The sequence below is a fragment of the Lates calcarifer genome, unplaced genomic scaffold (assembly GCF_001640805.2).
Source record: "Lates calcarifer isolate ASB-BC8 unplaced genomic scaffold, TLL_Latcal_v3 _unitig_792_quiver_1006, whole genome shotgun sequence".
In the NCBI taxonomy this organism is placed as follows: Eukaryota; Metazoa; Chordata; class Actinopteri; family Centropomidae; genus Lates; species Lates calcarifer.
In genome coordinates this window covers 1,059-13,743 of record NW_026117995.1, presented here as the reverse complement: position 1 = coordinate 13,743, position 12,685 = coordinate 1,059, and the positions used below count along the sequence as shown (strand labels likewise).

General features: G+C 41.2%; 2 protein-coding genes across 2 annotated transcripts; both read right to left on the bottom strand.

Moving 5' to 3' along the window:
* Window positions 1-4,486: 4,486 nt before the first annotated feature.
* On the bottom strand, window positions 4,487-6,109 carry LOC108879922 (E3 ubiquitin-protein ligase znrf1-like). The gene has a single exon (XM_018671373.2). The coding sequence runs from the start codon at window positions 5,370-5,372 to the stop codon at window positions 4,899-4,901; it is 474 nt and encodes a 157-aa protein (XP_018526889.1). The 5' UTR covers window positions 5,373-6,109; the 3' UTR covers window positions 4,487-4,898.
* A 3,414-nt stretch (window positions 6,110-9,523) lies between these two features.
* Window positions 9,524-11,522, bottom strand: LOC108879920 (probable D-lactate dehydrogenase, mitochondrial). The gene is made up of 2 exons (XM_018671372.2): window positions 11,384-11,522; window positions 9,524-10,440 (listed from the first exon to the last, which is right to left on the bottom strand). Exons 1-2 carry the CDS (start codon window positions 11,449-11,451, stop codon window positions 10,260-10,262), a joined length of 249 nt encoding a protein of 82 aa, XP_018526888.1. The 5' UTR covers window positions 11,452-11,522; the 3' UTR covers window positions 9,524-10,259.
* Between the last annotated feature and the right edge of the window lie 1,163 nt (window positions 11,523-12,685).

Below are 12,685 nucleotides of genomic sequence, written 5' to 3'. Positions count from 1 at the left end.
ATGCACTCCATATGAAAACATATTGTTTTTGTATGTACACTAGTAAGGGTTTTATGACTATGCATAACTGCATGAGGAAAGGCCAAAAGTGTGCAGTGTGCAGTTTTTCTTCTAGTGTTCTACCTGATTTGTTGAGGTGCAATATGACACATTCATTTGCAGCATAAAAGCATACAACTGAAATAAGGAATTAAAAGTAGAATGTGACAGATGAGCTGTCTTAATGATAAGAGCATAGAGAGTTATGTTATAGAGAGGGAGCCATCTTTAGGCTTTTGTCATTTGAGTTTTGGGAGCTCTGGGTAATTGCCTGCTTTGCCCAGTTGGTAACAAATCCTTGATCCTATGTGATTTTATATTATCAAATATGTCTTTCAAAGATAAAATATCATACTAGGTAACTCCCCAAACTCCCCAAAGTATTCCTGAATGCAGAATTAATGTCTCAAGTGCAATTAAATAGCCATAATGTGTTACTTTTTGTGTAGCAGACATGATTTAATGATGATGTAAGACACCCCATAGTCAGCATAACTGGCTTGAGAAAGTACTTTAATCAAACAAATTTTCACTATGACCTGTTCACTGATCTGCATTTCATTTAACCACATAAGATCTATGCACTCAATGGATTTCACTTGTTTGCTTACTTATGAGCTCACTAGCTTGTGTGACTTGAAGCACTGTTGCACAAGTGAAAATAGCATTAAGAAAAGGGCACTCTCACATTAAATTGATGCTTCCAAAATGACAGATTAGATGTTTTGACAGATCTTTTTCATCAGGTATTACGGGCTGGTAGCTGCTGGACATACATCCATATCTCATAATTAAACACCTCATGATTTATGTTGAGTGCAATGTTCAGTGTCAATGCAGGAAGTAGTGTGTCCTCTACGGAGTGATGTGAAAGGTAAGAGTGTGGCGCTCTGGTTGGTGGATGGCTGTGAAGTACATCTTCGTTTCATGCAGAAGACTGAAATTTGAGACACATTGCAGATCTGCTATTGATGTTCACCTTTTTATTGACTGTAACCACAATTTGGCCCCAGCCTTAAACAAGCATGTTAGTTGCCTCAAACAATCTTAACCGTGCATTTTAGTTGCCTAAATGTAAACATACTTGATTTCACATAACCATAATCATTTGTTAACCTTAAACTTGCCATAGGCCCCATGCCATGTAGTAGAAAGCAGGGATTTTGAAAGTAATTTGTGGTTTTACCATTATGCCCAACACTAATGTTGTTGTTAATACTGGGTAATTCTCTAATTTGAGAACAGTGAGTCAGCCTGCTGGTGCCTTTTTCTTTATATTGTTCTACACTCTCTGCAAAGCATGTGATACAATAACATGAATACACTACATTGTGGCCAGAGGAACACTAACCAGAATAATTGAACCTGTTATTGCATTTGTACACTTTGGTCTTTTCTTTTTACATGTTAGCAAATGAATGTTTTCTGATAGCAATGTTTCCTTTTTCTCCATAGGTCCCTTACAACCGTTGTAAATTCAAACTTAGTCTGAACTGTTACTAAAATCAGTACAGTAGGTTCAGCTTGGTGCTGTCTATCAATTCTCCAAATGTCCCTATTCATCTGAACCATGATAGTAATATAATACAATAAAATACTGACAAAAGTCACTGCATTACGCAGTGGTTTGGGTGTAATCAAGAACTATTTCAAGGAACTTCCAAATCTGTGCAGGGCATTTTAGGGGATTTTAATTAGACTTTATATCTTTTTCTCAGCCATTGTAGCTATAAAAATGCTAGTGGTTATTCATTATACATCCTAAACTCAAAATGTAGTTGTTTCTGGGGGAGCACAGGTCTCTCTTTGGGGAGCTAAGAACCACACCTCCCTGGCTCTCAATTGGACACACAAACTGAAATGCTTCAGGATTTGAAACAACTACTCTAACACCATCATGCCCTGGGAATAGACCAAACTAGGCTGGAGAGAGCAGCCCACGGCCTTACAGGCACCACCTCTGACTTTTACTTTTACTTCAATCCCCTAACACTAACCCCCCCCCTGAATATAGCACATTTAAGGTTTTTCACGTATTCTCTGTTCTCCTGTATCTGAAGTATAGCTACCACATGGTGTTCTCAATAACCAAAGAGACAAGGCTTATCTATCCAGAAATACAATGTGTTTCCCATTCACACTCATGTACCTTGCAATTGTACATGAGTACGATTAAAACTGTAGTCTGTTTAAGTGCTACAGTGAGCTGGACCGCTGCCGTCGTAAAGAATTTCACATTTGATTATTTGAATTTCCAGAGCCTGTTTTGCTGAAACAATGTTGAAACACGGTTTTCATCTGAGCCACCCGTTTGTCCTGCGTTCTAACTCTCCAATGAACCATAAAGCTCCAAGAGGTCTAAATAACATCAAGCTTGTCCAGCTCTGGTTTCTTATTTTCATTAACCATGCTGACACCTGCCAAAATAGGCTTTGCAGTGCAAATATTATGGGGGAGACACAAACAATATTTTCTCCCCTATTAGCCAGTAGCAGGTATTTTCATGATTGTACATGTTTACAGTCTGCCTGGGATGAGAACATCTGTGGCTGGGACGAACCCAATGTTTAAATCACTATTTCCACAAACTGAACCCAGCTTTTCAGAAACTGCAAACATGGCCCGTTGTTATCTTCCTTGTTATCTTCTTCACTGTTATGCTCTACAAAGAGGCGTTCTACTTTTTGTCAAAAGACTCAACTTTTAACAAACGCAGGTTGTTGCGCATTCTTCAACCAAAGATGGCAGCGCTGTTTCTGAAGAGCAGATACTGAATTTAAATGTTGGTTTCGCCATTGGCTAAAATACTCTCATCAAAGGCAGATGGTACACACCTGTATGATCACGAAAATACCTTGAAAAAGACACAGGTAGAAAAAAGTTTGTATTAGCCCTGTAAGATTTGTGCTGAGGAGCTTGTGAGACCTAATATCAACTTATTTTAACTTCCTGGATTGGCTGACACACTGCATTCCCATATGACAATGCTCTGTGCTGCAGCCAAAGTTAAACCATGGTGAAGTTTTTTTCATGGACTACATGCGTTTTCTTGCCGAGGCCCTTTGCACCCCCACTGGGTTAAAGCAGTGGTCTCACTGAAATAAATGACACCAGATTTTTTTGACACTGCACTATTGTCATGCTGAGTACAGCCTAAGGCAGCAAAGTTTCCAGAAAAATCTCATTCACCACCATGCTGAGCGACTAAAGCAGAGGTCTAGATGGATGAAAAGGGTTGAAAATCACTACAATTACAATCAATCTTTTATTACAGCATCAACACATGTTGGTGACAGCAACCTTCATCAGATACTCAAGGCTGTATCTTCTAAATCCATCTGCATCCACCCATGTCTGCACACATATCCCAACACTGAGGGAAAGAATAACTGATTGAAGCTGCATCTGCCCTGCCCTTTCCCTCCACACAGTCCAGGTCTCACCCCTGCTCATGCACCTCATCTTGATGGCTATCAGTCTTTTAATGTGATCTTGCTTGAGCCTGTGTTGTGTAGCATCTAACACCAGCACCTATAAAGCATGGTATTCACTGCTCTGTGTCTTTTATCCTGAGAGTCTCACCTTTGTAGCCACAAGCAGCTAGCTACTGACCACACCCATATGACAGTCAATGGTACATCACCTCAAAATGTCCAGAATTTAATGATACTCTGAATCAAACATGGGAGTTTAGTCTGAACATACTGGTGTTCCTGCATTTTGCCTAAAAATTCTTCTGCCTCTATTTCTGACATGCTCCCCCTCCTTATGTTATCTCCTCCCACTGATATGAAAGCACATCAGAGTCGCTAGGCAATGTAGGCAAGGAAAAACAGCTGAGATGTTGATGTCCAACTTGCTACTCTCCTGCTGTGAGCCGGTCAGGGCTTTGGTAATGAGAGCCTGGGGACCTGGCGGAGCCTGCTGTGTGTGTGTGTGTGTGTGTGTGTGTGTGTGTGTGTGTGAGAGAGAGAGAGAGAGAGAGAGAGAGAGAGACATAGAAGTGTCTAATCTTCCTCTAGGACTTTGTTGCTGAGTGTTTGTGTGTGTTTCTGTATATGCAATTTGAGGGAACCAGCTGTGGCCATGTGGCTAAGGATTTGTTTATGTGCTTGTCTACATATATGTGTGTGTATGCAGATGTAGGTGTGTACATGTACTTGACAGAATGACAAGTCCACAAGTTCCCTATGGGGACAATAAAGTATATCTTATCAGTCACCCACAGAATCATCAAATCATCATCGTCCCACGGACAGCTCTTCTCTCCATCCTGTCCCTCCTTTCCTCTTTTGTTCCCTGCCTCACATTCTATCATCTCTCCTCTTCCTTCCTTCTCCCTCCTCCCTCACTCCTCTCTAATCGCAAGCCTAATTGACTCAGCCAGATTTGGCAACAGGCTTATTACTGTCATTTCACACAACAAGGAATGACCTATGCAGACGGTGCAGCGGGGACAGTCAAGACGAAGCACACCCTGTAACGTTGCATTCACTAACTGATGATGTAGAATAGAGTCAGACATTTTCTTACAGAAAAATGGCAAGTATTAAATGTGGAGAAGCTGACATCTGCCCACGGCCCCTCTTTTTCTGCCGTTACTGTGCATTTTACCCACCTCAGCCAACACAGGGTAAGAACCTGAGGGTAACATATTGTTTTACATACAGGTCAACTGCCTTTTCCTGTTTTCTAGCTGTCTGTTTCTTTCTAAACGTCCCTTCATAGCAGTGAAATTTAATGGCACCGCATTGGTGTCATTCCGACCTACAGGTAAACAAGGTGTGCGTGATTGTAGGTATCTCTTGGTAGGAGCTGACGTCCGTGGGAATACATTTTTATGTGGTTTTCTCTGATGATTAATCCTTCAGCGTCACCCAAATGCGTGTGTGTGTGTGTGTGTGTGTGTGTGTGCGCGCGCAAAGTAGACCGCCCTTACCGCTGTGCGCGCTGAACCAGCGGGGTGCGATGTGCAAGGGCAAGGCGTCAGCCAGCGACCCCCGGGACCCCAGATAGAGCACCCCGTCCGTGTGATGCCCTCCGCCCCCAGTGTCCTGGTAACCGGTACCGTGGGGGGCGGCTGTAGTACCCCCTGACCCCCCTCCAGCTCGATCCGAGTCCGTCCCTCTAGGGGTGTAGAAGCCGAAGGGCACGGCGGGACTGTGATCGATGCCCATCCCGGCAACAGAGCTCACTGAACGGCTTCGCAGGCCCATGGTGCCGCTCGGCCGGTAGTGGCCGAAGTGGGCCGAGGGTGGCACAGCGCTGTCATCCGTAGAGACACCGGGAAAAGCACCCCGGGGCCGCCCCGCCGTGCTCTGCTTTCCCCCCATCCAAAGCGGGAGACAAATGGGTGGGGGTTCTGGGTGGAAACAGGAGGGGGCTCGGCTCGATCCGCAAAGGGTCGAGAGAGCCGAAACAGGCTGTCGCCCCCTCCCCTCGCTCCTGTCTGTCTCTCGGCCTTCCTGTCTGTCTGCCCGTGTGTCTCAGCAGGCTCGTCAGCTCTGACTCTCTGCAGACGCAACAGCCCGTTTCCCTGCTGAGCCGAACATGAGCCACCCCTGACGTCTGGATTCACCTCACCAGCAGACAAAATCTCGACACAACCGGGGATGGCTGACGAGCAGACCGACGGCGAAAGCCCAGAATGACAAACAGATGTACACAACACTCCCTTCGCCGTCCGAGGTGATTAAGACGGCTGTATCATTGCAGGCGGGACGCGGCAGCAAAGCGTTTAACCCACCCGGCCCGAATCACAACAGCGCCACTATGTACTCTCCGCCGCTCTGGCCTCATCTGATCTCAGACATCGTGACAACTGTTGCTACCTGTCTGACCGCCAAACACTGACGGTCTGTCGATGGAAAAATATATATATATATGACGTCGCCGTCCGCTCTGTCTGTTGGGTCCGGTGGTCTACGATCAGCGGTCCCTTTTACCCAGAGATTGGGGTCACGGTGATGCAGCTCCCCTGCGCTCACAACGGCGCTGCGCTCCGCTCCCCTCCGCTCCGCCGTCGCCGCTGCTGGTGCTGCTGCTACTGGCCAGACAATGGAGACGCTCAGTGCGCAAGCTCGGATCGTAAATACAGACAGGACAGGAAACAGTGCTGAGGGGAACACAGTATACAGTAAAACAGTGCAATAGCATTATTTATAACAATATAATAATAATAATAATAATAATAATATAATCGTATACAACAACAGCAACAACAACAATAATAATAATATTGTATTATTTTTAGTTGTAGTGTAGAGTCGATTTAATTTATCCTAATTAAAAACAAGCAATACTGTACATTGAAACATTGAGACTACATTGAAAATAAAGGCCTGAAGCACAACCTCAATGCAACAAAAGTTCAAAGGCCAAATAAACAAAGTTATGACATCATTGTTTTGGTCTGAGTAACATGGCTCTACATGGTAAGGAATTGCCCATACAAGAAAGAAACCAGATTGCAAGACGTCAGAAAGATCGTTGAAGGTACAAGAGCAGACTGTTGAACATAAACCAGTCACCTGCAGTAGGGCCTCCGGGTTAGGAGGTAAATGAAGAGCCTTACCACCAATCACAGAAGGCGCAGTGACGTCCTAAAAATGATGCCAGGTACAATTCACCAATTACACAGCCTTGCATTCAAAAACAAACAGTGACTAATCAGATATTGCATGATGTCAGCCTCTATTGATGGAGGAAAACCTTTGCTCACAAAATGGCACAAAACTACAAGATTTGCCACAGAACACGAAAATCTTACAAATATTGGCAGCACATTCTTTACAATTCCATCAAAATGGACAGGATTTGTAATTACATGTAAGTAACATTGACCAGGGGTGTATTCAGTTTTGTTATATACAGCACACTTTGTTTTATTGTATTTTATTGTAGGTTTGTTTTGTTGAAAGGTTTTTAAATGGTCTGTAGTGTTACCTTGAAGCCTGTGGCAGTCAGGTTGCCTAAGGTAGCCTTATAGCCCAAACTGATCCATAATCAGCTTTTTTAGTTTTTACCACCATTTGCACTAAGGAGCAGATGGAAGACATCTTAATATATGAGCAGCATTATGAGCAAACATGACTTTTCTTTTCATTAAACATATTTCCAATGCAGCTATTCAAATTTAGACCAGATATTGGTATTAACTCAATAAAACTACCCAGTTAAAGAAATGATAACATTCCAATCAATAAAAAGTTATGTGCAATAAAGTGAAAAGACAAAGGACACTAACTGAAAATTATTTAATACTTGATGGAGAAGCCTTTGTTTGCAATGACAGCTTCAAGACACGTACGAAGAAACAATCTCTCACAGTGTTCAGGTGGGATTTTAGCCCATTCCTCTGCACAGACGAAGATTTCTAGTGAATCCTGCTCTTCAGTTTCTTCCACAAATGTTCTGTTGGGTTTGAGTCTGATGATTAGCTGGGCCATTCCAATGCCTGTATTTTCTTCCTCTGGAACCAGCTGACAGTCTCCTTTGCAGTATGTTTTGAATCTTTTTCCTACTGGAAGATCAACCCGCATCTGAGTCTCATTGTCCTGGTGGAGGGCAACAAATTCTTCTCAAGGATTTCCCTCTACATGGTTCCATTCATCTTCCACTCAATACTTTGGATATTGCCAATACTATGAGAAGAAGAACCCTCATAACGTGATGCTTTCACATCAAAACTTCACTGTAGGCACAGCATCTATAGGGTCATATGCAGAGTCATTTCTCCTCCTAACATGGCGTGTTGTTTCGTCTGACCACACTATATTCTCCTAGTAATCTACAGGCTTCTCCAAATGTTGTGTACCAGACTTCAAATGAGTTTTAATGAGCCTTTTCTTCAGTCTATCAGGGTGATTGTGCATTGAGGCCATGGCAGTGGAGTGCAGTGCCTATTGTGATTACTAAACCTGCTCTTTTCCTGTGGTCCTTGGCTCTTGGGCTGCACTTCTGACTCAATTTTTGACTGCTCGATAATGTCACAAATGGTGCTCATTGGAATATTTTGGAGTTTAGAAATCCATCGGTAACCAGTGCCATTGCCATGCTGCTCAACAATCTTGTAACAAAGGTCTTGGGAAAGCTCTTTGCCTCTACCCATCATGAGATGTTTCTTGCATGACAGTTTTGTAATATTTTTAATTTTTTTTTATTTGCATACAGGCAGTGGATGATCCTTCTAGTATTAGCCTATCAGCATGCACTAGCCTAACTGATTCTAATTAGCACAGATAGGAGAACTAGTCCGTATAATCGGCTGTTTTTGTGCTTTTTTAAATTATGTTCAAAACTTTTTTCCTTTGTCATTTCACTTTACTGTACATAATATTTTTATGGATTGGAATGTTATGAATTCTTTATCTGCGTAGTTTTATTGACCAGTATCTATAATAGTATAATATGCTTTTGTATTACTTGTAAAAACGTGCTTTTATGTAGTAATATCTTGACGTCTTACACCGAAGTCTGTTTTATTCACATACTAAAAGCAGGCATGGGAAATTGACATATCCTTAGTTAAGCTCTTAAAATACACAATGCATTCTACCTGTTCAAAGTATTATAGAATCCACATATCACTGGACCAGCTGTTGACACAGCATTGGTTCCGATGTGCGGCCATGACTTCGAAGTGCTGTCAATACAAATGATTCTACCACAGGCCTTATATTACCTTTTAATGCCAAATAAATAAATAAATAGGGCCTCTGTGACTTTCTGATTGTAAAATGTAATTTTATTCAAATGGGGTTGAAGAACAGTGGCCTTTTTATTTTGGGTACATAATTTTCTGGCTTGTGCACAGAAATGGGGATGCATAACTTTCAGGCCTTCAGCCAGTCCAGCATATTGTCACCATTATCACGTTATGCACAGACTTTTCTGCCATATGCTAAATTATTGAGATTACTGACTCTCATGTTTTGATTAGGATTACTTGGTCTAATCCTGTGTGTGTGTAATTAGGCTGGTTTTATTGTTTGGTTTTGTTTCTTCTAAATAACACACAGTCAATCTTGTACAGTCTTCTTGGCCTCATCACCCCAATAAGGAAAACTATGGTTAAGTGCTCACTTCAATAGGTATTAATCTATCCTACTATAATGACAGCAGGGCTATAAATGGTCCCCTCTCTGCTCCTCAGGCATGCATGCACACACAAGTAAATGCAAATGGTTCAGAGGCAGTCTGTGTATAGATAGATGACCACAGGGAGAAAATGTGTTAGTCTACAGGGCTATCAAGCAACTTTATTGTCTGGTGGTTTGACTGCTTTCTGTCACCATCCCAAAATGCATAGTGACTCTGAAGGTTTATCACACATTGAAAATAGATAATATTGAAATTTAACAGTCCAGGCCATAAGTATTTGGACAGTTATACATCTGTTGCTTGTCAGGCTGTGTTTACATTTAATACACAGCAGCAATCAGGGCTGAGTAGTATTCCAGAAATGACAAGCTAATTCAACCGGAAGAACACAACTACCCTTTATTAACTTCATTACCTTCATTACCTGAAACCAATACATAGAGATGATTCTAAATCATGCAGTGTTATTCAATTCAATCAGATTAGATAGGTAAAAAAAACAACTCTTTAATGATGGTATATGCACATGCATGTGTCTCTGAGATATTATAAAGTCACACAAGATACATTATTGTACATCAGAGGCTGTGTAAACTCTTTTTATTTCATTCTTAATGTTTAGTTAAGTGCTGCTGCTGCAGAGATGAAAAAGGGAGCAACCATACTGATGGAGATGGAGTAAGTGGTGGAGCCTTTGGCGGATTCATGTTACAAGTTGTCATGCAGTTTTTTTCAGTATGATGCCCACTGTTTAATTATTATACAGAGCCAAAACATTATATGAACTCTTCAAATTGCTTGCTCATTCCACAGGTTTCTGCCACAGTCCAATCAAAATAAATAATTTCTGGATTTTCTTAGTTGACATATTCTTAGATCTCCTTGCAAAAGAATGCATGCTCACATGATGCACCTGATGACAGAAACACCAACACCAATGAAATCATCACAGATTTAATCTCACCTCACATTAATTAACAATATCTTCCAAGTGATATTCAGCTGTTTACTTGAGTCAGTTAAATTCTGTTTTAACAAGAAATACTTCTATGTGCAATATGCTCTAAAAATGAAATCATTGTGCCATGAACAGTATACAGATAAAACAATAATACTGTTTATAGTTCTCTTGGCTGTAGAATTTTCCCAGGATTCATCATATTATGTGGGTCAAGGGTGTCTTTGAGACCCTGCATGACCTGGATAGCCATGGATCCCATCTCCTCACACAGTAGTGCTCTCTTCCCCAAACCTACTCCGTGCTCGCCTGTACATGTGCCACCCATGGCCAGGGCTCGCCTAGAGGGAAAACAAACCACATTGTTTTACTCAAAAACTGTATATTGAGTAACATAGTAGTCCCTGCCTGTAACTTTAAGATGTTAATGATGTCACAATATTTGTCATAAAACTAACAAAACAGGTAAAACTGAGGCTCCTAATATCTACTACAGCTACCAACAATTTGTAATCTCAGCTTAACTGCAAACCATCAGAGATATATACTACATTTAACAGTTTTTAAATTAATCTCTACATTGTACCTCCACCTAATATCTCAAGTACTTTTAGGCTCATACATAAAATGAAGCCTGTTTAGTCAGACAGTTTGAGTCTCTAAAAATAGATGTACAGGAAGAGTATACCTTTGTACTAAAAGGCCCATAATGAGCCCTCCTGAGGACCCTTTTATCCACCACAAGAGTAGCTTCTGATAGTTAAAAGGTACATATCAGTATCAATTCAATCTGAACTAAAGATCCAGTTACTGAAGTCAGTTAATGTCTGTCCTTTTTTTGGAGTAAATCTGAAGTCGGCACAAAAACACAGAGATGAGCGCAGGGAGATTTCACATAAAATACTGTCAATATTGTCTATTGAGACATATTTTGCTTACAGATACAGCACTGTCTCAATTGCTTCTGTCTCTTCATGTAATCCCAGACTGGCTCTATGATTTTGAGATCATAGTTATCAATACTGTAGCATGTTAGGGAGAAGGTGGGCATTATTGAAAAATGATCACTATATTCTGTGGTCACCCCTACCAAGTCAGCCCACAGCAGGCAGTGGGCTATCAAATAAGAATGACAATATTCTCAAATCCCAGTTTGACTCCAGTAGTTCACAAAACTTAAGCATTCATTCATAAGGTGACCCCATGGACAAAAGTTCTGTCTGGTGGAGAATTTATGAGAAATATGAGACATGTCAGAGGAGAAGAGAGAGGAGAGGGTGTTACCTGGCCAGTCTCTCAGTGAACAGGTGGACCTGGTGCAGCTCCTCTGGGTCAGTGGGGTCCACCACCATCAAGCAGTGGAAGTTACCATCACCAACATGACCCGCTATGGGACCTAAAGATAGAAGGCACCCCCATTCAGTTTACTGAAAAAACACACAAAACCATGCATCAATGCTGTTTCCATGCTGCTGTGTTCCTTGTTTTTGCTCTCTTATGTAAGTGGTCTTCCTCTAAAATCAATAAAACACAGTCTCGATTAGTACACTCATGGATGTTGCTGCCATAGCCTTAGTTTTTACTGGTAAGACCATAGCATAGTTGCTAATGTTGTGACTGGCGTAACTGACATTACTTGGGTTACTTCGTTGACTTAACTCTAAAAAATCTAAATGTTGTATATATTAGGTTTAGCTTTAACTTTACCCAAAGCAGATATGTGCATATTTCTTTTAGGTCTGTCATATTCCTTTTATTCCATGGTCAAGTTCTCATTCAAATACTTCTGTTACTTACTTTTTTCCTCATCTCGATCAGATGTCATAAGATAGTCAACTACTAATCTAATTACATACAGTCATAGGTGCAAACTTAAGTGGGTAGGAAAAGGTGATATTACCCAAACTCTATGTATCATTTTTGGTAACGACACACAATATGATCAGTATATTTTTAGCAATTTGAAGACATCATGGAAATTATACAGAGTATTTTTCACTGTTGTCTGACATGTTACAGACTAAACAACTGATGGAAAAAATTACCTACATAAATATGCTGCAGCCCATCATGTGATTGTCGTTTCTGCTTAGCCATGTACACACCCAGTTAGTTTTAGAACACCTGCATTATTCCAGCTGTTGCTGAGTTTTTTGTCTAGTAACGTCTAGTTCTTTTCTCTAATGTTTTGGGTCATTATCTTGCTATAGGATGTACACCTGACAACCAGTGAGTCTTTGTTACTTGCTTTTCTCACCATTCTAATAGCAATACAGTACTACGTCCCAGTACAGTATTGTCCTAATGCATCTGAGGTGTAAATTAAGTTTGTACAGACAGAGGTTAGTAACTGTTGGGGTACCAGAATTGTTTACATTAAAGAAACATCAAGCAACTATTTACATTAAAATAAGCTTCAAAATCATCTTGATGGCACACTGATTTCCAATACAGGGAATGGTGCCCCTGTTCCCCCTCAGCACCACAAACGCCTGTCTTTTACCATGTAATTTGGCTTGATCTGTTATGATTGCCTAACTGATAATCAGTAGCTTTAACTGCCAGAATCAGGCGCAGCAAGTTCAA